General features: G+C 41.7%; 1 protein-coding gene across 3 annotated transcripts; it reads left to right on the top strand.

The window, feature by feature from the left end:
- The first annotated feature begins 108 nt into the window (after positions 1-108).
- On the top strand, positions 109-27,499 carry FNBP4 (formin binding protein 4). Of its 3 annotated transcripts, XM_036763103.1 has the most exons (18): positions 1,357-1,924; positions 2,070-2,175; positions 2,291-2,386; positions 6,317-6,453; positions 6,648-6,834; positions 7,400-7,547; positions 7,666-7,786; positions 8,944-9,282; positions 11,084-11,294; positions 12,457-12,581; positions 15,417-15,521; positions 16,763-16,896; positions 17,874-18,061; positions 22,877-23,184; positions 23,331-23,472; positions 23,923-24,218; positions 25,447-25,604; positions 26,371-27,499. In XM_036763103.1, the coding sequence occupies exons 3-18, from the start codon at positions 2,353-2,355 to the stop codon at positions 26,459-26,461; spliced, it is 2,724 nt and encodes a 907-aa protein (XP_036618998.1). In that variant the 5' UTR covers positions 1,357-1,924; positions 2,070-2,175; positions 2,291-2,352; the 3' UTR covers positions 26,462-27,499. The 3 variants fall into 3 exon arrangements, with proteins under 3 accessions (XP_036618995.1, XP_036618998.1, XP_036618997.1); XM_036763100.1 differs by lacking the exons at positions 1,357-1,924; positions 2,070-2,175 and adding an exon at positions 109-583; XM_036763102.1 differs by having other exon boundaries at positions 1,357-2,175.

Below are 27,499 nucleotides of genomic sequence, written 5' to 3'. Positions count from 1 at the left end.
AGAGATTGCTGGGCTACATTGGTCGGTTCCATCAGCCAATGGTCCGCTCGGCTGGGGTCGGCCCCGCCCACTGGAGCTGGCGCGTGCGCGCTGGTGCGCCGGTTAGGCGCGGTGGGCCTCGGGGGCGGGGAGTGGGTCATGAATATTGATCGCGTGCGGACGTGCCAACGCCGCCTGCCCTCCCCCTGCCGGCTGCCTTGACGCGAGTGGCGGCTCGCGCAGAGGCTCGCGATGGGGAAGAAGTCGCGGGCGGTCCCCGGCCGGAGGCCCATCCTGCAGCTCTCCCCGCCGGGACCTCGGAGCGGCGCAGGTGGGCGCGACGCGGAGCCTGAAGCTGAGGTTGAGGTTGATTTGGCTGTTTCCGCCCCGACTCCGACCCCAGCTTCGGCTCTGGCTCCGGCTCCGGCCCTGGCCCCGACCCCGGTCCCGGCTCCGGCTCCGGCTCCTGCTCCGGCCCCGGCCCCGGTCCCGGCTTCAGCTCCGGTTCCGGTTCCGACGGCGGCCCCAGCCCCAACCACTGCCCCGGCGGCGGCAGCGACGGCGGCCACCGTGGCGACCTCCCTGGAGGACTCGCCCCCGGAAGGTAAGGAAAGGCCGTGCGGAGCCTCGGCCTCGAGTAGGAGTCACACCCCGCCTCGGGCGCGCTGCCACCGGGAACACCCCAAACTCGAGTCCGGGGCTTGGGGCCTAATCCGGCCCGGAGCTCCAGGGCTGGGCCTGGAGGGATGGGGGGCGAGGGAGGAAGAGAGAGAAGTCTGGGGCCCAGGCGGGCAGGGAGAAGCCGCAGCAGCCGCCGCCCCGCGGCTGGCCTCGGGCCAGGGAGGAGCCTTTTCCGAAGGACTCACCGGATGACGCCGAGGCCGGGGCCGCCATCACGCCCTGGGAAGGAGCGCCGGGAGCCCTGCGGGTGCGCGAGCACCGGACTAACAGCCGGCTGTCCCCGACCGCCCCCAGCGGCGCCTCCGCCGGCGCTGCTCGTGGTGGGGGCCCAGAGCTAGGGAGGGAGATAGGCGGCCGAGCCTCGTTTGACTGAGGGAAGTGACTGGCCCAAGGTCACCCCGCGGCTTCCGAGCCGGCACACGATAATGACTGTGCGGCGCGTGCGTAAGCCTGAAGCCTGCGGAGGACCCCGGGGTCTAACTGCGTGTCTTTGTTTGCTGCTTGGTCCATGCTTCCCCCAGCGCCTTGCCTAGCGCTTTCCCCTAAGAAGCGTTTAGTAAATGCCTGTTGAAGTGAATCCAGCAAAAGCCTGATTGGCAGCAATGTCAAAAATATGAAATTCCTAGAGAAGTGGAATTTATTTCCAGATGTAGGTCGTCAACATCTGTATCCCATCCCCTTAAAAGTTATTATATGACTAAATGAGCTTTGTTACTGGCAAATACTCCCAGGCTACTTAAAAGAACATTATTATAAGAAAGAATGTAGATTTAGGACTGGAAGAGACTTCAGAAGTCATTTGCCCTAATTCCACTCATCTTATAGGCGAGGAAACAGGCACAGAGGAGTTAAGTGGCTTGTCCAGGTCACAGTATGTAATAAAGATTCAAACTGGGTTCCTCTGATTTGGTATGTGTGATACCGAGAAATGGAAATACTGTATTATATTGCTTTTCAGGTGAAATAGCACCGGTAATTGAGAGTAATTGTTTAAAAGTTAATTAAATGTTTAGGGTTTTGAATGTGATAATTTTTAGATGAAAAGCAGCTTGGCATGTAGAGGAGGAGAAGGGGTAAAAGGCCAGTCAGAAAATTCTGGATTCAAGATTTGCCTCTTGATATATACTAGTTGTATGACCAGCTGATCCCTTAATCTGTCACTACTCCAGGCAGCTCTCTTAAGACTAAGTTACGGCCAACTTGAGATCTGCATCTGGGGAAGAGTTGTGCATTCTAGGGCTTCCAGACAATGATGAAATAACAGGTTTGGATAAAAAATTTGCAATACTTTTTTAATCGTGTTTGGAAATTCCTAAGTTATATGATGAGTGTAAGGAACTCTTCTGGGGTGTGGAACATGCCATGTACTGTCAGACTTTGTTGATAACTCCTTTATTTTCCTCTTTTAGTTTTAGCAAGGGATGGCTTGCTGGGTAGGAGAGAGAAGAGGGATACCTTCAGAAATGAAGGTGATGTCAAAACAATAACGATCAAAATTTAAAACAGTTTTTAAAAGTAAGGAACTAATTTTTATGCCTAAGTCATGTTACTTGAGTGGTTTGTTTGGTTTGGGGCAAAAGTTTTAGATGTTATATTTTGTAGTCTGAGTTTCCTTTACTGTTCCTTTCAGATGAACAGGAAGTTCTTCCTGAAGTTCCCAAAATCATTGTTCAGAATCCCCCCAAACCAGTCATGCCGACCAGACCTACCACTGTCAAAGCAACAGGTACAGATTTGGCTATTTAGTTTCTTTTCTTTTCTATCTTTCTAGAATAATTAGAATTAACAAGTAAGTTTTGACTGATTATCACTGTCTCATTGATTTAATATTACCTACAGAATAAAAATATAAAAATCTTTGCTTTCTTTCTGACTTGTCACTAGCTTGTACAGCTCACCCAGTTTGAGGCAGATTTAATGTTGAGAGAGTTCTCCCAATGATTAAATACTTTCTTTCATTTTATAATTATTTAAAATTAAAGTAATTGGAAAAACTAAAATTCAGCTGCCAGAAAACGTGGTAGTGCTATCTAAATATACTTTGGGAAATTATGCTTACAAATCTCAATTTTTTCTTGTACTGTTAAGGAGCTGGAAATTTTTATACTGTAATTAGTTTAGGGATAAGATTTTACCCTGAAGCAGAACTATAATGGGATGTTCAAACTTAATGTTTTATTTATTTACTAAATTTTATCCACTGTTAAAAAAATAAGTTTTACAGGGCTTCTGTATTTAAAAAGGGAGTATACAGACGAAAATGAACTCTCAAAAAAATGCTTTGATAAAAACATAGTAGAATGATCTTTGGAGGGGCAGCTAGGTGGCATAGTGAGTAGAGCACCGGCCCTGGAATCAGGAGGACCAGGGTTCAAATGCGGCCTCAGACACTTGACACATGTACTACTTGTGTGACCTTGGGCAAGTCACTTAACCCCAGTTGCCCTGGGCCGCCACCCCCCCCCCCAAGTGCTCTTTGGAGTACATGCATAACAGTATCCCATATTATGAAGATTGCTTTACTTAGCAGGCATTTACTGAACACAGACTATATTCTGTGTAAGATGGGTAAATTCTGTGTTTCATGCTGTAGGGGAAATCCATAGAAGACTCAGGCCTGATCCTTGTCTTGAAAGGATTGATAATGTGAGTCAAAAGAGTGTGTACCAAATAGGCATAGACGTTACTGATCATTAAACTGAGATTAGAGAAAAGAATTGCCTCCTCGGGCTTTCAATGGAAAATGGTCTAACCCATTCCTAGAAAAGGCAGCAAGAAGAATTGTAATCCAGAGTACTGCAACCACCCTCATTGCTGATACTCCTAAAGAGTTTTATATCTGTTTATCTTTAGTATCTCCTGAAGAACCCAGCCCTACAACTGCAAGTACAGTTTAAAAAAAAAAAAGAAAAAAACTTCACTAGTTCAACTAATGTATGTTTTTGAGCTCCAAAGTATATATTTAAAAGTAATGCCTTATTACTCACCCAGGAGAGATACTTACTTGCTTACATCATGACTTTTCTATATCTGCTTTGCCCAGAATGAATTCTTCTCTGCTTCTCTAAATCATGCCTGTTCTTCAGAGTCCCTGAAGGGCTCCTTTCTTGATCCAATGGCCCAGAGTGCTTTTCTTTCTCACTCCATGGCATTTAATCACATTTAGTAGCTTTTTGTGTGTGTCCTGGCCCACCTTTTTTGTGTATACCCTCATAGATTGCACAATGGACAGTTAACATTTGATTAGGAGAGCAGTCTTACATAGTGCAGATCTCTAAGGGAGAGGTGGTAGCCACAAGCCACAGCTAGAATTGGAGCACTTACTTAAAAATCAACATCCTGACTCTCCCACAAACAGTCTGGTAGTGGGGAGATCCTAGTAGAGGCTGACCTGGAAGGCAAGTTATACCTCTGACAAGTACAAGCTATGTGACTGTGGGCTCAGCAGTTTCTCAGTGGGCACAAGCAACTTTTCAAAGGATGGGCTATGGGGAGGGCGGAGTTTCTTAACACTAATGAACTTTTGTCTGGACCTCACAAAATAAAGCATTAGCACTTAGCATTGAAGTGGTACAGAAACATATAAAAAGTTTAAATGAGTCTGTTTTCATTTAAGAGTTATAGGTGTTGATATTTCTCTAGGGGAAAAAATAGCTGCTTACTCATCTATTTTAGGTGATCCTGGCATTCTCTTGAAATAGTGGTTTTTTTTCACCAATCTATAAGTAAAATACATTTTAGCACTAACTCCATGACTATTTAATGACTTAGGTTAAGCTGTCAACCCAATTAATTTTGTTTTAATTTCCTATGCCCATCTGCTCTCCATTCTTTTCTTCCTCCTTTTTTTCCCTCTCCTCTTTCTCTCAATCAGAGCACATATAGCCATTTAGTAACTGGAACCCAATGTCATTTACTAGTATGAATTTTTTTAATATAATATATTACATAATAGGTTGTAAAATAGTTTATCAGTCCTCATTAGATGTACTTAAAATTATTCTTTATTCATAATTTCTATATTCTTGGTGACTTAGTCATTAATGCTTTTTGTTTGAAATTGTATCCAATTAAGTATTCATTTTTGTTTTTGTTAAATTTAAGAATAAAAAAGGCATAAGCTTCCACCACTTTAAAAAATATGTATCCAGTGTTTAGTGGCTTGAATGTAAGATTGTTTCCATTTCTGAAAAAAACTTTTAGTATTGATGTAAATGTTACTTAAAAAGAGAAAGTTAGCACTCTATGCTAAAGAGATTTCCTAAGCCAATATCCTTAATTATTTCCCTTTTTTTAAGTTTTAATTGTGTAGGAGGATTTTCTCTCTTAAAATTCAAAAAATTCAGAGGAGTTAGTTTACCAAACTTAGCTTAGGAACAGCAAGCAGCAATGAAAAATGTTAGTGAATGAAAACTGATAGAAATTGCAATCCTCCATTTAAAATCTCAGACTTTCAGGGCTTTTCTGAGGAAGGTGCTTCATAAGCTTTAAAATGCTTTTGGAGATTTGAATTGTTCTTGTTAGTAAAATGAATGCCAGCTTGACATGGTGGAAAGCAAGCTAAGAAAAGAGTAAAATTTTTGAAAATTATGCCACTGGAAGGTAAGGTGAGTTGCAGAAGCTCTGAGCCGAAATTGAACTAAAGCCAATTTGGTATCCGCCCTAAGCCTAGCACTAAGCCCAGCACCAATCTGGTGAGCCCCTCCCCCCAGGCTGTCAGGAGAGTGACCCAGCCACTGTCGGAAATGGAGCAAGGGAAGCTCTGTGCCTGTCACTGCTGGAGGTAGGCTGTGAGAGACTGCTGTACTTCCAGCCTGTGTGTCACAGAGACACGGGCTTAAAACAGAATGGTACTGCCCTTTGAAGGAATGTACATGCTGAGAAAAAAGTGAGGCTACATTTCCAACACAGTGTCTGGAACTATTGGCATGTTTGCTAAGGCATTTGTAGAGATGGGATCCAGAAACAAGGTAGCTTCAGATTGGCTGTTCAGACATGTGGCATAGAAAAATAGAATCAATTTGACAGATTAAAAAATGCTTAAGTATCTTAATTGTGACAGACATAAATAAGGAGGCAAAAAGGGGCACAGAAGAACCTGATTAACTTGAATTGAGGGAGTTCTATTAATGATGACTATCATGAGCCAATTCCAGGTATTATTTTACTTCCTAATGCTTGGTTACTCAAGCAATAAATATTTGGAAAGGATGACCCTGAAAATGTCTAGTTTGCTTTTGTATTGTATGTGCTTGAAAGCCTAGTATAAAAATATTTTTCTTGGTTGTTATATTGTAGCCAGTGATCACTTATAGTCTCTGTTATTCCCTTTTAGTGATACTGGCATATTACTCATAGTCCCCAAACTACAGAAACTAGCACAGCAGGATGCTGTTAGGATGATTTTTTAATATCTGTATTTTCAAGAGGGCCTGAAACAGATGTTGACTGCTTTGGCTCAATAACTAATTAGAGAGCTTATTTTTGAGGAAATATTCATTCATTATCTGCTAAGTGACAATGTGAAATTTAGCTTTGGGACTAAAAGTTTATAAAATAGAGCGTAGCAATTATCATGTAATCTTATGTGAGACACCTTTCCTAAAATGTTCTCATTTATTCTTGCTAATTTGGTTTCTTTTTGTTTGGTTACCAGGGGGCTTGTGTTTGCTTGGTGCCTATGCAGACAGTGATGATGATGAAGGTGATGTACCTGAGAAACCTGCCTTGCCTAAGGAGGCCAATGGAAACCAGTCCACCGACATTGACAGCACGTTGGCCAACTTCCTAGCGGTTCGTAATAGCTCCATTTTAGTGGCGATAGCCACTGAAATAGTTTATTCTCAAATAAAATGTATCAAGCATTTATTAAACACCTAAATCTTTAATTGCATTTCTTGGGAAAGAGGTTTTTTTAAATGGTAACTACATTTTCTCCAGTTTTATTCATTTTAAATGTAATACATTTGTCATTATTCCTTTTAAAGGAGATTGATGCCATAACAGCCCCCCAGCCTGCGTCTGCTGCTAGCACTTCTGCGCCACCTCCAACCCCACCTCGACCGGAGCCCAAGGAATCTGGAACGGCTTCCCTTTCCTCTTCATCTGCAAATGGAGCAGAGTCAGCCCAAGCACCGGGGTGGCAGTATGACACCCAGTGCTCCTTGGCAGGAGGTAAGCTGGGTTCTGTAGTGTCTCTGAAGTCACCCTGTGTCCTACAAAGGGGGCATGGGAAAAACAAATCCGGAGGACACTTTTACTATTTTCATGATCAAGTTAATTATAAATGAATTTAAATTATTTTAGTTGGTAGTACCAAAGGTAAAAGATGTAATTATTTGCTGCCAACCCTTAAGATTGTGGGCTTTGAAATATTTTTGGAAGGTAGATGGTTGGGATGTTTGTTTTGTAAAGATGGCTATTTACATTGAGATCTACCCTAATAGATGCCTATGTGCTGTCTCATTAGGACCAGTAAGTATCTCTCCTAGGTGAGTAATAAGGCATTACTTTTAACTATATACTTTGGAGCTCAAAGATATATATTAGTTGAACTAGTGAAGTTTTTTTCTTTTTTTTTAAACCATACTTGGCCGTTGTAGGACTGGTTCTTCAGCAGATAATAAAGAGGAGGGCAATTTATTGTTTGAAGTCTGGTTTGGGAGCTGAGTGGCTATAAGGTTAATAACAAAACTGAAAAGCGCTCCCCCTTTACTAAAATCTGCTTGTTTTCTTTTAGTGGGAATTGAGATGGGAGACTGGCAAGAAGTTTGGGATGAGAACACAGGATGCTATTACTATTGGAACACACAAACAAATGAAGTGACTTGGGAACTACCACAGTACCTGGCTACCCAGGTACAGGGAATACAGCATTACCAGCAAAGGTGAGGATGATCTTTGGAATGTTTTTCCCCCAACTGGAAATTCATTATAAAGTGGCAAGACTCTGTTCTTGCCTGTAGCTTCTTCTCTGTGCTGTCTGCTAAGAATATTCCTTTTTAGTTCTGTAACAGGTGCTGAGACAAGTTTCCTGGTGCCAGCAGATATGTATTCCAAAGAAAAGGCTCTTTCTGTTACCACTAATAAGAGTGGGCCACTCTTGGTTAAGCGAGAAGTTAAAAAGGTCAGTGCCAGCGGCTTAGGTAATTTATTCACATTAATCATATGATTGAAATGTTAGTTTTTTTGTAAATACAGTATTGGTTCTAACTTTGGATTGTTAACTCATTCTGTCTGCATCTTTGTTAGGGTTCTCCTCCCACATTTCTATTGAAATCATTAGAAGTATTTTTGTCTTACTCTGAGCACTAAATTAATGCTCACACCGTTGTTGTATTGAGGTTTTTTTAGTGTTCAATTAGTTTTATTGAATTAGGTTTCTTGTTGCTATTGGCATGTAATAGAACTTGAAGTCTTGCATTATTGCCGTGTTTGGAGACGGTGTACCATCCGTTGTGTTCTCAGCCCACCTTCAGCAGATGTACTTTGCAAGTCCTCTTCAGCTGAGGAGTTGTTCTTGCCACCCTTTGGTCAGTGAGCTTGAACCAACAGACATTGTCTGCTGTTAGATTTGCTTATTCAAATTTGTGCTCTGTTTGGTGTAATTTTTGAGGATACCAAGTTACCTACACACTGTGGCTTTGAAATGAGGTAGTACTTTAGGATAGCGCATTGTCAGCAGGCAGACAGGTTTTTAAAATCCATTCTTCATATTTGGGCCTCCTAGCAACTCCAGGTGCAGGTAGGACAGTTAGTCTTCATTTGACAGACAAACTGAGCCACCTTTTCCTGGGGAGGTGGGGGAACACATCACTTGAATGAATGACTTTCACAGCAGCTCTGCGAGGTGCTTATTTTACAGAAATGGAATTGGACTCAGGGCTTGTCTAAAGTTACTCACTGAGTTAATAGAACATGGAAGTAAAATGCTTTGATCTTTTTTTTCCTAGACTACTAATGCCTTCTCCCAGCTTTGCTTATTATAGTCAGTCAAGGTAATCTTGAGAAGGAGAACAAGTTGTAGTCATCGTGACTTTAGGAGAACCCAAATGTTCATAGGCTGTTCCCAGTCATGGTACTTGAGGTGAATCAAGGGTATGTGATGATCCTCTTTGGATGGCACACTGACGACAAAGGTTTACGTTTGTTAATGTCGTTCAGGCGGCTGAAAGTGCACAGACACCATTTACCCCAACATTTTTAGGGCGTCTTGGCTATAAAAGCAGAAGCGTGTCTAAGAAGTTAAACGGGTCCCTGAGACTATTTCCCCTAACATTACAGGAGGTAAATGAAGGTATCCAAGCTCTTTCAAATAGTGAAGAGGAAAAGAAGGGGGTGGCAGCTGCTCTGCTGGCCCCTTTATTGCCTGAGGGTGTAAAAGAAGAAGAAGAAAGATGGAGGAGAAAAGTGATTTGTCAAGAAGTCGATCCAATAGCAGACGTAAAGGAGATGGTGACAGCAGAGGAATTGTCAGGGACAAGAAAAACACAAGAAGCTATGGGAGAGAACCCAGAAGACAACTCCCAGGAGGATCTTTGTAGTGTTGTGCAGTCAGGAGAAAGTGAGGAGGAAGAAGAACAAGACACCCTGGAACTAGAGCTTGTATTGGAGAGAAAAAAGGTAAGTGTGGGGAGTAGAGATGAATGGCACTGGTCAGTTTATGGAACGTGGATGTTTTCATGCCATTGCCCACATTACAGCATTGATGACCACTTACTAGTTTCTGACAATAGTAACTTCAGGAGAATATGCTTTACTATCCCAAAAATTTGTTTAATTTTGATGTGCTGTATTTAAAAATGTCACTGCTTTCGGGCTTGTTTCTTTGTGGAGTGGGGCTTAAACTCAACATGTCTAAAATGGAACTCAGTATCTCTTCCACCCAAACCCTTCCCAGTTACCATAGGGGGCAACACCACCCTCCTAGTCCTCTAGGCTCACAAGCAAGGTCTCATATGCCTTACTCTCTTACCCCCCATAACCCATTTGTTGCCAAGCCTGTCAGTTTTATCTTCACAGCATCACTCATACAGACACCCCCACCCCCCCTTCTCCTGCTACCACCCTGGATGCAGGCCCTTATCTATCCAGTCGGACGGACTGGACTATTCCAGTAGCCTGCTAGTGGGTCTCCCTACTTCACTCTATCCTTCATTTAGCTGTCAAATTGATCTTCTTAAAGCATGGGTCACACCTTGTCATTCACACACGCACACGCACACGCTTGCTCTCCCTCTCTCTCTCTTTCTTTCTCTCCCTCCCATATGCCTTCTTTTCTCCCCCCACCCCAAGTGACTTCCTATCACCTCCAGGATCAACGATAGAATCCCATTTGGTGTTCAGATCCCTTCATAGCTTCCCCTACCTTCCCATTCTTCTTATACCTAACACTTTCTCTTCCCACCGCACCCCACCCCACCCCCCACCTTCCCCCAAGATCCAGTGACACTGACCTACTTGTTTGGTTGCTCTCTCAAGCAAGGCATTCCATTGTCCTACTTTGAGCATTTTCTCTGGCTGTCCACCCTTATTTCTGCCTCTTGGCTTCCCTCAAGTCCCAGCTAAAATCTCACTTTCTGTGGGAAGCCTTTCCCAATCTCTTCTCCTCTCCCCCCACCCCCACCCCCCAACTACTGTCTTCCCTCTCTGTATTATCTCCAATTTATCCTATCAATAGTTTGTTTACACATAATTGTTTGTCTGTTGTCTCCTATGTTGGGCTGTGTGCTCCTTAAGAACGGGGACTATCTTGCCTTCGCTTGTATCCCCAATGCTTAGCATAGTGCCTAGCATATAGTAGGCACTTCATAACTTTTGCTTGTTGGCTAAATAAGTGGATAGGTGGATAGAGATCTGGCCTCAGAGTCAGGAAAATCTAGGGCCACCCCAGGAAAAGGACAGAGTAAAGATTTATCATGTAGTCCATGGGAATTTAGGTTTTTAGTGTGAACTTCCAGACCCTGGTGCCATTTCTGCTTGCTAGTGCCAGCAGAAGTCACTGATGTGTGGGGCAGATCCATCTTCTTCAAAGGTAGTTAAGCAAGTATCAGAGGACCCATAGTTGGGAATTTCTCCTATAGGGAGGGAGCTTTAGAAGAAAAGGTAGCTGTATAAACCATTTTGTGTGAGGAATAGATTCTGAAGAGCTTTTCTATTCTGAGATCTTTAGATACTGTCCTTGAACATAGGGGAAATGATCTGTATTTTTCTAAACATTAACTACAGGATCATTATTAACAAATAATTTGAATCTATTGTGCAGATCTTGGCACATTGATGCTACGTTTTAGAGCTATAAAGAGAGCTAGAAGATGTATTATTCTGTGTTTAAAGAGCATATACTGTATTCTGGGCACTTAGTCGAACTCTTAAAATGACCAGTTGATGTAACTTTAACTTTATTGTTCGATTTTTTTTCTAGGCAGAACTGCGGGCATTGGAGGAAGGAGATGGTAGTGTGTCAGGGTCTAGTCCACGTTCTGATATCAGTCAATCAGCATCTCAAGATGGAATGCGTAGACTTATGTCTAAAAGAGGGAAATGGAAGATGTTTATCCGAGCTACCAGTCCAGAATCTACCAGCCGGAGTTCTAGCAAAACTGGCCGAGAGACCCCAGAAAATGGAGAAATTGGTAATTCAACGATTTTCATAGCATTTTGGAAGGAATCTTCTAGGGTATTACTTTCCTCTAGTGATAGTATTTGTGACAAGGTTATTTATCCCGTCCTTAATATTCATCGCTTATAATATCTTCATGAAATATAAATTAATCAATGGGACATTTTGGATAAAGATCCATTCCCTTTTATAGAGAACACATAAAAGCAGAGGGGACATAGTAAAAAACTACAAAAGTTTGTTATGAAAACATGAGGCTAGTGTTAGTAGGATATTTGAAAGCAGAAATTGAGGTACATTGAAAGAAAAATGTCGTTAGTTGGATCAACAGTAAAGCAGTTAGTAAAATTTCCAGGTTCTGCGGGTGTTTTGTTCAAAAGGACGTCTGTGGGAGGCCTCTGGGAGGATTTCGTTATTTCCTAAGATGTCCAAGTTGTGTCTGTATTGACAGCTATAGAAATTAGAGTAGTAGACCTGAAGTTAATAGCTTAAAAAGTAAAGCCAAAGTAAGAGGAACTGGAACCAGGATGTCCGGTGGAGTGGACCTAGAGTTGATAATGCGCCATTTTCCATTCCCCACCAGAGAGTTCCAGTGCTGGTGGACACTGACATCAGAGACATAAGGGAACTTCTGAATAAGATTATGGCAAGGAGTGGGCATTAGTTTGGTGAATTCATTGAAAATGCCCAGAGCCCATCTCTTGGGCACCTCTTGTCCATGCCATGTTTCAGGTACTAGCATCTGAGTTTCATAGAATCAGCAGAGCAATTTGAAAGCCATTCACAAGGGACAGTTTGGGAAAGAATTCCTAGTGGCTCATTCGCTAAGTATTAACACTAAAAATCAAGAAGGCATTGAGAACCTGCATTTATTAAGTGCCCACTGCATGCAAAGAACTGCTGGGCACTTGGGATATGAAGACGGCAAGGGGTTGGAGTCATTCTTTTTGAAAAGTTTTATCTTCTAGTAAACATTTTCTAAGAAAGATGGATACGAAGCAACAGGGAACGAAAAAGGCATCCATCACTTTGATCACAAGTTTAAAATTAAGGAATAATGAGAAGTTGGAGTTTCCCAGGCTTTTTCTGCCACGACCAGACGTTAACCTAAAGGGAAAAAGGGGCTGTGTAGAGAGAACTATGGTCAGCAAGGTTAATGTGTTTTCCTTTTCCAGTGATGGGCACTGAGAATTCGGAGAAAATAGAAGAGAATTCAGACAAAGAGCTAGAAGCAGAAGAATCTTCAGAAAAACTGAAGTCACAAACAGTGCCAAAGCTGGATGAAGAACAAGATTTGAAGGTATGTATGTTAATTAATGCAACCTTGTCAATGTGTATTCGAATCAGCCTTTTGCCACTAAGAAGACTGTGACTTAGCAAAATGAACAATTTTTACTATATGCAAAACATAAATGGTCATTTACACAGGGTATGAGTTAGTGAGTTATTTTCACAAGTTGGGGTTAGGGTTAAGAAATTGCTAGGTGCATTACCTCTATAGAAGTTCTTTTCCACATAGATTTATGCAAGCAAGTATAGTAACTGTAAGGCCAGCAGGAGTGACTAGTACCTTGTAGGATTTACTTTTTTTTCTAGTTAATACTATCAGTATATTTTCCTATTACAGTTTAACTAGCAAAAAATCTTTTTTGAGACTGAAATGCAACTGACCTGAGCAGAAAGGAATCAATTATTCATCCATTGTGTAAAGAGTAGTTTGGTAGTACATGAACCACCATTTGATTTACATCAGTCTCGAACTGGAATAGAAACGGGTACCTCCTGGGCCACATATTAACTTAGAAAATCACAAATGAACGTTATCACTGTATTATGTTCTTACTTATTTTGCTAAACTTTTCAATTTATGGTTTTTTTTTTAATTTAAATTTATTTATTTAACATATTTGGTTTTCAGCATTGATTTTCACAACAGTTTGAATTACAAATTTTCTCCTCATTTCTACCCTCCCCCCCTCTCCAAGATGGCTTATATTCTGGTTGCCCTGTTCCCCAGTCAGCCCTCCCCTCTATCACCCCCCTCCCCTCTCATTCCCTTTTCCCTTCCTTTCTTGTAGGGCAAGATAAATTTCTACACCCCATTGCCTGTGTATCTTATTTTTTAGTTGCATGCAAAAACTTTTTTTTTTCAACATCTGGTTTTAAAACTTTGAGTTCCAAATTCTCTCCCCTCTTCCCTTCCCACCCACCCTCCCTAAGAAGTCGAGCAATTCAACCTAGGCCACACATGTATCATTATGTATAACCCTTCCACAATACTCATGTTGTGAAAGGCTAACTACATTTTGCTCCTTCCCAACCCATCCCGCTTTATTGAATTTTCTCCCTTGACCCTGTCCCCTTTCCAAAGTGTTTGTTTTGATTACCTCCACCCCCATCTGCCCTCCCCTCCATCATCCCCTGCCTTTTATTTTTTTTTTATCTTCCTCCCTCTTCTTTCCTGTGAGGTAAGATACCCAACTGAGTATGTATGGTATTCCCCCTCAGGCCAAATCTGATGAGAGCAAGGTTCACTCATTCCCCCCTCACCTGCCCTCTCCCCTCCTCCCACAGAACTGCTTCCTCTTGCCACCTTTGTGCGAGATAATCCACCCCATTCTGTCTCTCCCTATCTCCCTCTCTCAGTATGTTCAGCTCTCTCATCCCTTAATTTCATTTTATTTCTTTTAGATATCTTCCCTTCATCTTCAACTCACCCTGTGTCTGCTCTCTTTTTTACATATATATAAACACATATATACACACATACATACACATACATACATATACACATAGATATATACATACATACACATTCACTTATATATATACATAAACATATATATACATATATGCATATTCCCTTCAACTACCCTAATACTGAGGTCTCATGAATCATACACATCATCTTTCCATGTAGGAATGTAAACAAAACAGTTCAACTTTAGTAAGTCCCTTGCAATTTCCGTTTCTTGATTACCTTTTCATGCTTCTCTTGATTCTTGTGTTTGAAAGTCAGATTTTCTATTCAGTTCTGGTCTTTTCACTGAGAAAGCTTGAAAGTCCTCTATTTTATTGAAAGTCCATATTTTGCCTTGGATTCAATTTATGTTTTAATCCGGCTAGGCTATGTATTGGGCTTCCCCCAAATTTCACTTGTGTAAAAACTGAATTTTTTAAAAAATGTATACATATATATTTTTTTCAAAGAGACTTCATTGGAGAAGTGCTACCTGTTTTCAGGCCAAAAAGTTACCTGCTTTGGAGTAGAAAGAGCTTGGGTCACACTTTGGCCCCACCACCTGTATGACTTTGGCCAGGTCATTTTCTTCCAGCTAATAATCTATGGGCTGGTTTCCTTGTAAGTGAATCTTTTGAAAAGTTGCATGAACACCAGACCAGTAGGGTGAAGGGGTAAAGGACAGAGTGGATTTGTCTAGAGCATTATTCTAAGAGCACAATCACAAATGCAATCCTTGTTTGGACTAGGGGAAAAAAATATGATTCTATAGCTATAGCTAGCAATATACTTTATTCTAACGACCATCCTATAAACTGGGTGTGGTGATTGCCCCGCCAGCAGAAGACTACCTCAGCCAATAGCTTGTTTTATTTTTACCTGAAAGAATTGGGGCAACATTGGAACAAAGTAGAGCATGGACAATGAGAGAATCTAGCTCGTGTTTGAGGCTTCCATGTACACATCCACTTAAAAGGCCTATTATTTAGAAACAAGTGGTTGGGGGTGCTAAAATGTAGAGTTCTGAATTTTTAGGTCAAATAAGTTATCATTCTAAATTGTGTTTGAAATGTACTGATGATATGTCCTAGCATCCAGTTGGTTTTGACAGACACGTCATGTTTTACATGTTCGTATGTACTACTTCATTGTTCGTGTGTAGATATTTCACTGCAGAGGAAGAATGTCGATAATCTCTGTTCTCAAGGCCTTTTTATTAGCGTCCACCCCAAACCTAGCTCTGCATTTGTGACTATGAGTCAAAGAGATTGCCTAGAGAAGAAAACCATCCAGATGAAATTTGGGTATCTGTCAGTCAGTGGATAGGAGGTTCATAGGAACTGATGTTGACTTCTTGGATTCTTTTTCTTTCTCTTTTTCTCCTTTGGGGAATAGTTTCAGATTGGAGAACTAGCAAATACCCTGACCAGTAAACTGGAATTCCTAGGAATAAGCAGACAATCCATCTCCAATTTCCATGTGTTGCTCTTACAGACTGAGGTAGGTTCTGCTGGTTCAATTCTCTGTGTGATGATCTGTTTGATAGATTGTATTAAATTTTTAATTCAAGGGTGATTTTTTTTTTTCTCTCAATCCATCTCTGAACTGCCAGTTCAGGAAACACAAGTAAAGTAAAAACATAACTATGATGGCATGATAGATATAGTGCTAGACTTAGGGAGACTTGAGTTCCAAGATTGTCTCAAGCCCTTTGTGGCTGTGTGATCCTGGGCAAGTCATTTCACCTCTCTACCTCAGTTTCCTCATCTGTCAAATGGAGAGCATAATTACACCTACCCCAGTGTTATTGTGAGGATCAAATGAACTGGTCTGTAATGTGCTTTCTAGACCTTAAAAATGTTGGCTGCTGAAGCGCCTCACAAGTCTTACAGCGCTGTAGAAGTACAGAATATTGTTCTGTAACTGCATGAAAGCACTTCTGATGTCCAGACAGCACACCAGTGCTCATGGAGCCATTCCAGTAACTGGCAGGGGGGATCTACACACTCTCGTGCCTCATGTGTGACAGAAATGTGTCACTTGTCGGATACAACTGAAGAAATCAGGCCACTAGGAAGTGAAACCTGTGGCCCTGGCCAGTATTTTAGCAAACTTAACCAACCAACAGCAAACAGGCCTAGTTCTAGAAAAAGAAATTATAGATTACATTTTTAAAACCAAAGTTGAGTAACTTAGTAGATTGGTTCTACATTTTCACAAGTAATAATGGATAGGTGATATGCAAAGTTATCAAAGTAAGACTACCTTAGAATCCACTAGAGCCCCATGTTACATGAATCACCCCTAGAGTGCAGGAGGTCATCGGTTGATCAAGCTAACCTCCGTAGCAATGTGGCATAGACAAGGCTGGCTGGGGAGTTGGGAAGACCTGGGTTCAAGTCCTAGCTTTGACACACATTAGCTTTGTTGTTGAGCAGGACACCTAACCAACCTTTCAGTGCCCCAGCTAGCCTCTCAGAATATAAGTTAAAGGTGAGTTGGTGATGTGCATCAGTGGAAGGCATCTGCATCCTGATGACTTCCCTACACTGATGAAAATTTGGATTCAGATCCCAGTGATACCTTCCCACCCATGAACCACAAGATCTCAGTCAAACCCCAACAGGAGTCAGTCAATACATGTTGTTATCACCATTCCCGGCTGGAGCAGCACAGCTTTGGGCCCGTGGAGCCGGCCACATTACTCCTTAGAACAATGAATTGAATTTGTTTGTTGCTAGACGCGGATTGCAGACTGGCGAGAAGGAGCTCTCAACGGAAACTACCTCAAACGAAAACTACAGGATGCTGCAGAACAACTAAAACAGTATGAAATAAACGCCACTCCTAAAGGCTGGTCCTGCCACTGGGACAGGTACGCACTCTTCTCCCCTTTTCACCTTTCACCTTTGACATCTCAGACATGATTTGTGATCATCACCACCTGACGACGTGACGCCCTCTTGGAGACTGCGAGCAGCTGCGGTTAGCGGTGCTGGGCAGGCAGAGCACCACCAGCACTTACAGAGTTTGGGCCAGCCACAAATTGGAGAAACAAAAAGCAAATGTTTAAAGTGTTCCATGTAACGGATTTTTTCCCAAGATTGGACAAAGCTGGTTTTTACTCTCCAGAGTGTAATTTCACGGAGTAGGGCGGGCTTGGGGGTTAAGCGCATGCGAGAGCTCTGTGCGCTTTACAGGACCTCTGGAAGCAACTACTCCTGATTAACCTCGGTGAAGTTAAGGAAAGCTTCGTGGCGAAAGATGTGAATGAAGAGCAAGATTACTATCTTCTGCCAGCAGGTCAGACGAAAATATTTCTTTTTATATTTGGCTTTTCTTGATTTTTTTTTCGTTATTTGAAATCTTTGCTCTTTTATTTTTCAGCTCCCAGATCCTCTCCCTCTCTTTAGCTTTCACTGTGTTTGATATCAAGAGTATGAAATGTGAATTCCACGGTCCAAGAGGGGAAGAGCCATCTTTCACAAACTCCGCTGTTCTCTTCTTTGGAAGGGAAATTAGGGTTCTAAGCGATTGAGTCCCTTCATTAATGAAACTTGAAACCCTGTTAAGCATTGGCAAAAAATGAGATGTTTTGCAAGCCCGTCATCTGTTGGAGTTGGAGGGCTCAGGGCTGTATTCACAGAGCTGCTGGCAGTGCAAATAGCTTTGAATCATCCTTGGCTCTCCTTCCTCAATTCTCAAAGCTGTTTGTTGCCTTTGTGAATAGCAGTTCATTAAGAAGAGGTTCTTCCCTGTGAGAGCAGACTGCTGTCCTGGGACAGGACCAAGTGGAAGTGTCACTACAGGAGATTAGGTCTTAAAACGTGTGTTTTCTTTCTTGTGATTTAGGGATCATAGACGTTATTTCTATGTAAACGAACACTCGGGCGAGTCTCAGTGGGAGTTCCCAGATGGTGAAGAAGAAGAGGAAGAAGGGCAAGCCCAAGAAAATAGAGCAGAGACTCTTCATAAACAAATTTTGAAAGAGAAAAGTGGCGCTGATGCAAACTCTGGAGAATCCACTGAGAATTCCACAGGTAAAGGTGGCAGTTTGCAGTCTAGTCATTTGGCAGGAAGGGCCCGCACAGGAAGTGCTTGTGAAAAGAAGAGCAATTTTTCTTAAGGATATATCTAACTACTAACTAAAAAATAGTAGTTCAACCCAAAAGAGGGAAAACATTAAGAAAAACCCTGTGCCTGGAGTGGTTCTGCTGTGCTGTTGGAGCATCAATAACTTTAAAATTGTTTTTGAAAATTACCTTGAATCTGTCAGGCCTAGTTCTGAGTCTCCATGAGCTATAAGGCTATGTGACCTGTTACAGTACAAAGGAGGGAGCATTGAATTAGGGTGACTGCTAATCAGATAGTAATCTGATTTTTCATGCCCTGTCACGACAGGAAGGTGACAGATACTGCGTGTAACAAGACTGGCATTTTGTATGAGTCGAACTGAGATAGTTATGAGCCATGGCAGGCCAAAATAATGCTATACACCAGAAGAAAGTCATTACTGGAAATGGTCAATGATACTCACATTGCCCAGTTGGTAGTTCTTGAAGTCTGGACATGATCCCCTTGGCTATCTAAGTTTTCTCTACATGTGAGAAAATGACATTTTACCTTCAGGGATAAATAAATGACGGTGCCAGAGAGTGGTTGGAAAGTCACACAAAAATAACTGAATTGTTTATCTCAGAAAGGCAGCAGGTGATATGTATGTAAAGGAAGATCACTTTCTCTAGCTGCTGCTGTTTCTTAGTAACAGAAGGAGAAATGGATTCTTGACATGATCACTAGTTTTGCTCTACTAACTTGGGGTGACAGCAGTTGCTGCATTTGACCATGGGGGTAGCAAACAACAAGTTAGTCCCAGCTGGGAGGCTTTTGCCTTGGTCTCCAGGAGTGTCTAACCTCTGAGAAAAACGGTAACTTTGGTTTCTTTGTATCTCTGCACTTGGTAAAGTCAATTCTATATAATAGGCTCTAGACAAGTAGTTTTTTTCAGAATGTGAGTTCCAGCTTTACTTTGGACCTCCAAGAAGAGTAATTATTTGAAATTGTATTAGTCACATATTTTGCAAGTGAAATACAGAATTTATTCTTACTAAACAAGAAGGTTAGTTTGGTCTATGTTGATCCAGTAGATCCAGTAGAAACACTTAAAATGAAGATGGATACAACTAGCAGCTTACTAAATGAAACAGAAATCTGCCTTCCCTCCAAATGAATAACTTGACTCATGATTATCTGAGAGCCATGGAAACTTTTTACACGCAAGGCAGCTTTATGTGAAAACTAATGTTACCTTCCAGAACCCTGTCCCCAGATTGGCATCCTTCCTGATCAGTTCTCTCCATATTAACTATCCATATGAAACTAGGATCATATTCTAATCTATATTTGCAAAACTGAAGTATCTCATTTGAGTATTCATGAGAACGAGTTTTCTTTTTTGACCCCTCCCTGTACAGTCATAGTTATAAGTCTTAAGTTGATTATGGTGATTTTTAGTACGTAGTGATTGAATGAAGAAGCTTGAATGTAGTTCTTGGGAGGCATATAAAGTATCCTTTAGATCTCAGCCCTGCCTAACTGTGAGGTCATGAATTATTGTCACTTTTTTCTCTCCATTCATATAATCTTCACATAGAGGAATTCTAGCATCACTAACCTTGCTAGCAATGGCACCGGGAACACTAAAAGTGATATCCACATCCATTTATTCCCTGCCTTTTCTAGTCACCCACTTGATTCTGCCAGAAAGAAAATCCCAAGGCATTCATTCCACGCAGTGGAGATGTTTTTAAAGTAGCTCCCTCAACCTCCTCCCTGGAGGTGAAGTAGGTCATGCTGTGGGGACCATCAAGCCTGTCCATGCCAAGTACCTCATGAGACAGGACCAGCGTAAGGTAAAACAAACTGATCACTGCTTGGTGCAGCTGAGAGGTGTGCTATGGAAAATAGCACACATTACCTCCAGGCCTGCTGAAGAAGAAAAGTTCAATCAATCAATGTAGTCATGCAAGTAGTGTCTTTAATAGCACTTAATGGAAAAAACGGTGGTGTCTCTGGAGTGAAGGAACTGGCAAATATCTAAATATGCTGTAAATATCTGTTTAGCTCCTTTATTCCTGAAGGTGGACAATTTTTCAGGATACCTAGAAACTCTTGACTTTGCTTAAGTTTTGTCACCTGTAATCAAATTTTAGCATCAGAAAGTTACCCTTTTTTAATCCCTCAGGCCTGAAGTTATAGCTCCTAATTTAACTATTGCTTCCTGCCTTTTGTCTCTAGCCATGGTACCAGCAGATTAATTTGTACATGTGAATACATCGAGGTGGGGATGAAAGTACATGTATGGGTAAACATGCGTAGAAAAAAATGTGGAGGATGCAGAACTCGCCATTCACATTGTTCTCAACTTTAAGAGATAATTTCCCATATTGTAGTTCAGTAGGATTACCTGTGGAGGTACCATTCTTTATGGCAGCCAGACTTGGGCTTCTTCAGTCTTGGAGGATTTTCTGAGTACTAATAAAAAAAAAAGTGGCATATGTCAATGTGACCAGAACAGTGACAAGTCTATGCTATAGATGTCCATGTGCTCTCAAACTGAGTGCTGAATCAAAATGTTAACACATAAGCCAAATTCAAGCCAGTACATCAAGGTACCTTACAGGTCTTGGGCCCAAAAAGACTGTCATTGTTAAGGCTTAGATGGTAGATTTTGAATTAACTTAAGCGTAAATTACTAATGCATAGTGATCTTTAATGTACTTGGTATCTGCTGTAATTTGGCATCTGTTTTGTTTCAAACTAATATACACAAAGGTGATCAAATTTTAGTTAGGGTTAATGTTACATACCACAACCAAGGCTTCATCTATATACTAATGTATCCTGAGTACTTGCACTCAGCTCCAACCTACCATTTGAACATTTAATTTGCTCATAATTCATCAGCTGTTATCAAGCCATCAATCTTGGCCATGTATTTCACAAGCGCTAGTAGTATGTTGTTGCTTTGGTAGGAGGGATAGAATTGTCACTAGTCCTTAAGAAGCCTACTAATGCTGCTGATTATCTATCCTAGTTCTAATCTCTAAAAACAAACCTAAGTGCATCACTCTAGATTCCCATCTGGCTGGACTCCTGCAGATGTCCATTGCAGGATGGGTCACTCTATAAGCCCGTAGTGCAGCTTTAGCTAAGTCAGAATGATCCTGTAATGGTGAGAGCCCTTCATCTACACTTTAATAGTGGTCTGCTGACCTGCAGTATGGCGAATGCTTTTATCTAATCTGCAAAGCATCTAAAAGATCCAAAGTTGGGTGAACTACATAGTCTTTTGGTGGCACACTATATTCTTTTTGTATGCACTCATTAAGAGCAGCTTTAAGATCTGTGGAATATCCAGATGCTTTTATGAGCTTGTAGCTTTTCAAATAGTATCATTAATATCTACCTTTGTCTTCTACATAGCAATACTCTAGAAGCTAAGGACTATTGGCTGATTGTTTTCTTTGAGTTATATGGAACTACAAATACAGTATCCCTATTTTTCTAGGTTTATGCAACCTATATATTCTATTGAATTACATTAAACTTCTCTTGTAAGTCCATGTTTAACACTGCTTTTGACCATGAAACTGTTAACAGGTGGCTGCAGCTGGATCCATTCTCTGAGAGGTGAGATTAGTTTGGCTGAGAGTTTTAGGTCCCTAGATTTGTTTCGTTTCCTAACTAGGGAAATGTTTTGTAAAACATTGAACCTAGGCTTTGCTTCATTTTCCTCATTTCTCAAATAAGTGTTTGGGCGATTTCTTCCAGGTTCACCATTCTGTAAATTCAAGAGAAGAAAATCTTTACGCCAACTCCCCCTCCCCCTTTGTAATATTCTCAGGAAATAGGGAAAATCCTATACTAATAATAAAGTGGAGGAGGGGTATTAATTCCTTTTTCTTCCTTCTGTATACCACTTCTCAGAAGAAGGAGATAAATTGAAGGAGGTCACCTTGCTGAGCTAGAAGGACTGATTCACACATTTGAGACTGAATTAGAGGAAGTCCAGCTTCACACACTAGGCTTGAGATCTTTTGCATTGGCAACACATTTTCAGTGGTGGTTTTGTTGCCAGGACACCAGACAAAGTAGGAATGGCTTGGCCTTTGTTGCCTTTCTATTCCCCTTTCTGAGCCCTGTTTTCAGCTACTTCCTCTTCCCAAAGACCTGGTGACATCAGGCCGCCCATTAACTTTCTGGAATCACCTCTGATACCACTATTGAGGATTCCATAATGCCCCATATTCTAAAAATTTGTCCACTCTCATCAAAAACTTGCATTCTTTGGTGAATTGTACTGTTTGCCCCTTGGCTAGTAACTTACTTAACCTAAATGAAACTTGATTAGAAAGCTAAGGGGCAAGGGAGGAAGATTTCCTCGCCACTCCAGGCTGCCTCTTCCTTCCCGCTGGTCCCTTTTTTCCCTAGACTTCCATTTAGCTTAAAACTCGGTGTTACCTTAACTCTCTGTCATTCTACCCACTTCCACCTCTGCAAATTGCATCATTCTCCATGCGGTCTCAGACCCAATAAGAAACTGATCTCAGCCAGAGTAGCCTCTGAAAGAAGCTTTTTAATAACATTTTTGAGTGCATTAAATCGGGCAGTACAAAGTACAAGTGTGTAAGGAATCTAGATGGAATTGACTTAGGTGGAAGGAAGACAGGAAGTCCGGTGTTTCCTGGCGTCCACGTCGTCTTTATACTCTGCTTTTCCATTTGTGGTGCCAACAATTAGCTGTCTATCCAAGGGTCTTTTTTTTTCTCCTAACATGTATTTGTCTATCTTAGGTTCTCTTTGTAAAGAGCCCTTTTCTGGTCAAGTCTCTTCTGCATCACTCGTGCCACTTACTCCATTTTGGACCCTCCTTCAATCCAATGTTCCTGTGCTTCAGCCTCCATTACCCTTAGAAATGCCACCGCCACCTCCCCCTCCCCCAGAGTCACCTCCTCCCCCACCCCCACCTCCTCCCGGAGAAGATGGTGAGATTCAGGAGGTAGAGATGGAGGATGAGGAAAATGAAGAGCCTCCTGCCCCAGGAACCGAAGAAGATGCCCCTTTAAAGCCCTCTGTATCAACTCCAGCTGTTAGCAGCCAGGTGAGTGGCACCCATAGGGATCTTGGGTGGCCTCTTGTTAAAGGAACTGTAGCTTTTTAAAAGATCTTATTTGTTTTGTTTTTAGAAGACAGTATTGAACTTATGTCTAAAATTCCTCATCAGAACTTTTTTTTTTTCTGTTTTAGAGTTCAGTTGATTCCAGCACCTCCAACTCAACCACCACCAGAGCAGTGAAGAGGAAAGCCCCAGAAACTACTGGAGTGGCCCAGAGATCAGCCACCATTGGTGGCTCTCCAGTTCTCTACAGCCAGCCAGCCCTAAGTACAGGTGAGCAGCATCTTGGCGCTTCTCTTGTGATGTGGTAAATCCAAAAGGACTTTTTAAAGCAACTTCAGTCCATGCAGAGGTCAGGAGAGACCTAGATGCTACTTCTGACCTTGCCACCAATGAGCAGTGTGGCTCAGGGGAGAGAGTAAAAACTGCTTGAATATAGACAGTGGCTGCAGTTCATACTGTTGATTAACTGACTCTCTGGATTGTCTCGTGAATGGTTTAAAGTAGAAGGATCAATTAGCTATTCTAAATTCTACTAGAAAGTGGAAAGGTTAAGATGAAACAGGATTTTTCTTTTCATCTTGTACTTGATTCTTAAGTATCCTGTAAGGACAGCTTGACAAGTAGAGGTTTGTTCCAGAAATCTCTGTTAGGCTCAAATGCCCCGCTTAATGACGTGTGCTGTTTGTCATTTATGTGATTTTTATGGTGTTTCTCTTTTAGGTCACCAAACTGTAAATGTCAGCCACCAACAAGCCTCAGATGTCCCTCATCAAACCACAGGCACCACTCACCAGGCCACAGGCATGGGTCTACAGTCAAGTTATCTGGGCCTAGCAGCATCACCTGCTGTTATGTCCTATCCTGAGTGTCCTTTACCGGTTAGAATGACTGTTCCCACATTACAGCCAGTCCCATCTCGAAGCCTACTGAGTACTGCTAGCATTACAGAGCCTCCACCTCCACCTGCTCCCAAAATACCACCACCAGAGAAGAGCAGAAAGGGGAAGAAGGACAAGGTATAGGACATGTATTCCAAACTCTGTTATAGACATAGCAAACGACTATTTTGATTGGAGAACTGTGCTAAATAATTTGGATTTAAAGTGTGACTTAGGAATTCAGTAGGTAGGGACTTTATGGTAGTAGGAAGGTGCTGCAAAGCAAGATAACAAATTGGGAAAAACCCTGAATGCTGGGTCAAGTAACGTGAACTTGACTTAGGTGGAGGAGGAGAGTGGGAAGACCTTTGGGGAGATTGTGGCAGTACGAGTCAGTTTGGAGAGGGAATAAACTCCCGTGTTAAAAAGTGGCAGCAATATGGGAACATAAAGGGACAGATTTGAGAGATGTTACAGAGGTGGAATCAGCATAAATCGGAGGAGGGGCTGAAAGAATGAGACTGAGGATAGTAACTCCCACATTAGGGAGTCAGAGAAATAGACAGCTCTGAAGAGGATATTCAGTTCAACCAATGGGAAGAGAAGAAAACAGAAGATAGACATTTTGTAGGATTACAGCTTTTTTCCACAATATAATATGGGGGTTGTAGAATTTAATAGTGTTGTGCCTGCGAGCGTGTGTGTGTCTGTCACACTTGCATGTTCAAGCACACACGCAACTTGTTAGACATACCATTTTATTGCCATGAACATCATGTTAATTTAAATGATGAAGGTTGAAGTACAGACCAAGGGAAATAAGTTGTAGTTGCCATTGTAGGCTTTATTGAGTAAATAAGACAAAGGCTAAATTAACATTCTAAGCTGAGTATCTTCTCAGAACAGGATCATCTACCCTGGTCCCACCAAACTATTTATTACTGTTACCAGAACATACATCTGTCACACACCCCCAGCTCTAACTCCTCAAATCCTGCCGAGTTCAGTTAACATACTACTCTCAATAAAACTTGTCCTGATCCATTCACACAGCGATCTCAGCATCTTTCAAATCCCCATCACCCATTTTTTGTCTTAGATGTCTAAGTACTCTAAGAACCCTTTGGGTCTCCTATAGAATTCTGAGGTTATCTTTTGTTGAGGAAGGGAATAACTTCACGCAAATCTGTAGCTCCATAGCCACGTTGGCTGTACAGATCTTTTGATATTCCTCCTCTTGTTCTTTTAGCTGTCTGGCCTTGTCACTAAGGGAGAAAATCCCATTCTTCAAGTCAGTGCTGTTATTCCTCCTTTCGTTTCTTTCATGTAATGTTTTTTTCCTAAATTTTATTTTGGACTCTTTCAGGGGAAGAAGAGTAAAACAAAAATGCCATCTCTGGTAAAGAAATGGCAGAGTATTCAGCGGGAATTAGATGAGGAGGAGAATTCCAGCTCTAGTGATGAAGACCGGGAATTGACGTCACAAAAGCGGATTGAGGAATGGAAACAGCAGCAGTTAGTCAGGTAAAGAGTAGTTGGTTTTGGTTTTGGGGTTTTTGTTTTTTTGTTTTTTTTTTTTTAAGATAAAGAGGAAGGGTTTTATCCTTCAAACTGTAGGCTTACCCTGAATTTTATCCTTTCTTGATAAGTAGATCCACATAAAAAAATATTTCCTTGGTATTCAAGACATGAGATGGTTTTTTTTAAGGCCTTTTTTGAAAGTTGGGCACTCGATTGAGTGGCTCTGACCATAGCCTGTGAAGAGAATTAACTTCCACACTTCAAGGACAGATGGAGAAATAATACAAAATACTTGTTACCAGATAATGAAAAGTACTTGCAATGTGATCTTGGTTATCACATGCAAAGAGCATTCTTCAGGTGAAAAACCCAATAAGCCTATGATATAAACAGATTTTGTTCCTCCACCAGGAATTATGAGAGATGCTGCCCTCTCCTGCTCCAAGAAGTGGAGCCTCATGTCCCTCAAGGACAAGAACTGTTTGGTTTTTGCCTCAGTGTCATCAGCACCTCACTGGTGCTGGGCACAGGGAAAGCTCATTAAATACTTCTGCATTTTTGGAAGTGGGGCAAGATTCTACTTGGATTGGAAGGGTAGGAACATATGGGGACTTCTACTGTTTCCCATAAAAACTTGGAAGTGTGCACCTTCTGAAATACGCCACTAATTAGAAGACTGGGTCTGTGAGAAGTCCCCACTGCCCAGGAACAAAAGAACCTTAGGTTTTTTTTCTCTTTCTGGTGAAGTAATTGTCCATTGTTTCCACAGTGGCATGGCTGAGAGAAATGCTAATTTTGAGGCCCTTCCTGAGGACTGGCGTGCTCGACTAAAGAGGAGAAAAACAGCTTCAAACACATAATTTATTTGGGTCATTTGTGTTTTATTTTCATGTACAGTTAAAGAGTCTTACCAGTTTTACTGTTGTCAAATAAACTGTAAATGTTTTGGGAGAGAGCAGTGAATTTCCTGGATTTGATGAACGAACATAAGCAAAACCAAGATTTCCCTCCTCTTTGAGGATTGGAATCATAGTGGCTGCAGTTAAAGGGCCAGGCCCTTGGACTTCCTCCACTGCCTTAGCCAGTTACACTTTGTGTGTAGGCTAACCACTTTATCAGGCTGAGGCTGAGGAGCAGTATCTTGATCACAGGCTTAATACAGTGTGAAGGAAATGCTCACCAGGCCAGGGTGGGAGGTAGGGAGGAGGGGGTGGGGAGATCTGAGGGTTCCTCCAGATGGAGTAGTTTCCAATATGGAGCCCTTGACCATCTGTCCCCAACAAGTGCAATTTAAGTAGAAGGCAACAGCTCTCTTCTTTTTTCCAAAAAGCTTGTTACTTGCTTCAAGCCTGGTAATCCCAGCCTATGCTTCCAACCTTGGGCTGCCTGCCACCCATGTTCTACAGTCCCTAGGTCTGATATTTCTCCCATACTGACAAGTGTCTGCACTGTTCCCGGTGGCTATTGTCCACAGATTCTAGAGCTGAATGTACTCATCTCACGTAGACACTTTTGTGGAGCTTGGGTTTAGAATTTCCCACAAGTTGCCATGTAATATCTCGGGTGAAGAAGGGTGGATTTCTTAATACCTTGCTCTTAGCAGGATGAGTATGTCAGGAACAACTGAGTCCAGATTAATGTGTTTGTGTCTCCATTTTACCGTGTTCTCAAGCGCACCTTCCTTCTGTCTCTGCATTGTACTTACACTCTGTAAAGATTCCAGTATTTAAACAGTTCCCTGTTCTCTCTGTATTTTGTATCTTATCACAATCAGGTAAAAGTCACTTTCTTTAAACTGAAGGAAAAGCAAATTGTGTTTTAAAGCTGTTTGTATTTCTCCAGTTTTTGACTTTGTAAATTTGTATATATGCACTAATAAAATCTTTTTATACTTCTGA

The sequence above is a fragment of the Trichosurus vulpecula genome, chromosome 6, assembly GCF_011100635.1.
Source record: "Trichosurus vulpecula isolate mTriVul1 chromosome 6, mTriVul1.pri, whole genome shotgun sequence".
Classification (NCBI taxonomy): Eukaryota; Metazoa; Chordata; class Mammalia; order Diprotodontia; family Phalangeridae; genus Trichosurus; species Trichosurus vulpecula.
Note: the sequence above shows the minus strand (reverse complement) of the source record. Positions and strands in the feature narration are given on the sequence as shown.

Coding starts and splice junctions, on each gene's coding strand:
- FNBP4 (XM_036763100.1), top strand. CDS start 232: ATGGGGAAGAAGTCGCGGGCGGTCCCCGGCCGGAGGCCCATCCTGCAG. Junction 9,283..11,083: donor TTGTATTGGAGAGAAAAAAG/GTAAGTGTGGGG, acceptor TTTTTTTTCTAG/GCAGAACTGCGGGCATTGGA. Junction 16,897..17,873: donor TGGTCCTGCCACTGGGACAG/GTACGCACTCTT, acceptor CTTGTGATTTAG/GGATCATAGACGTTATTTCT.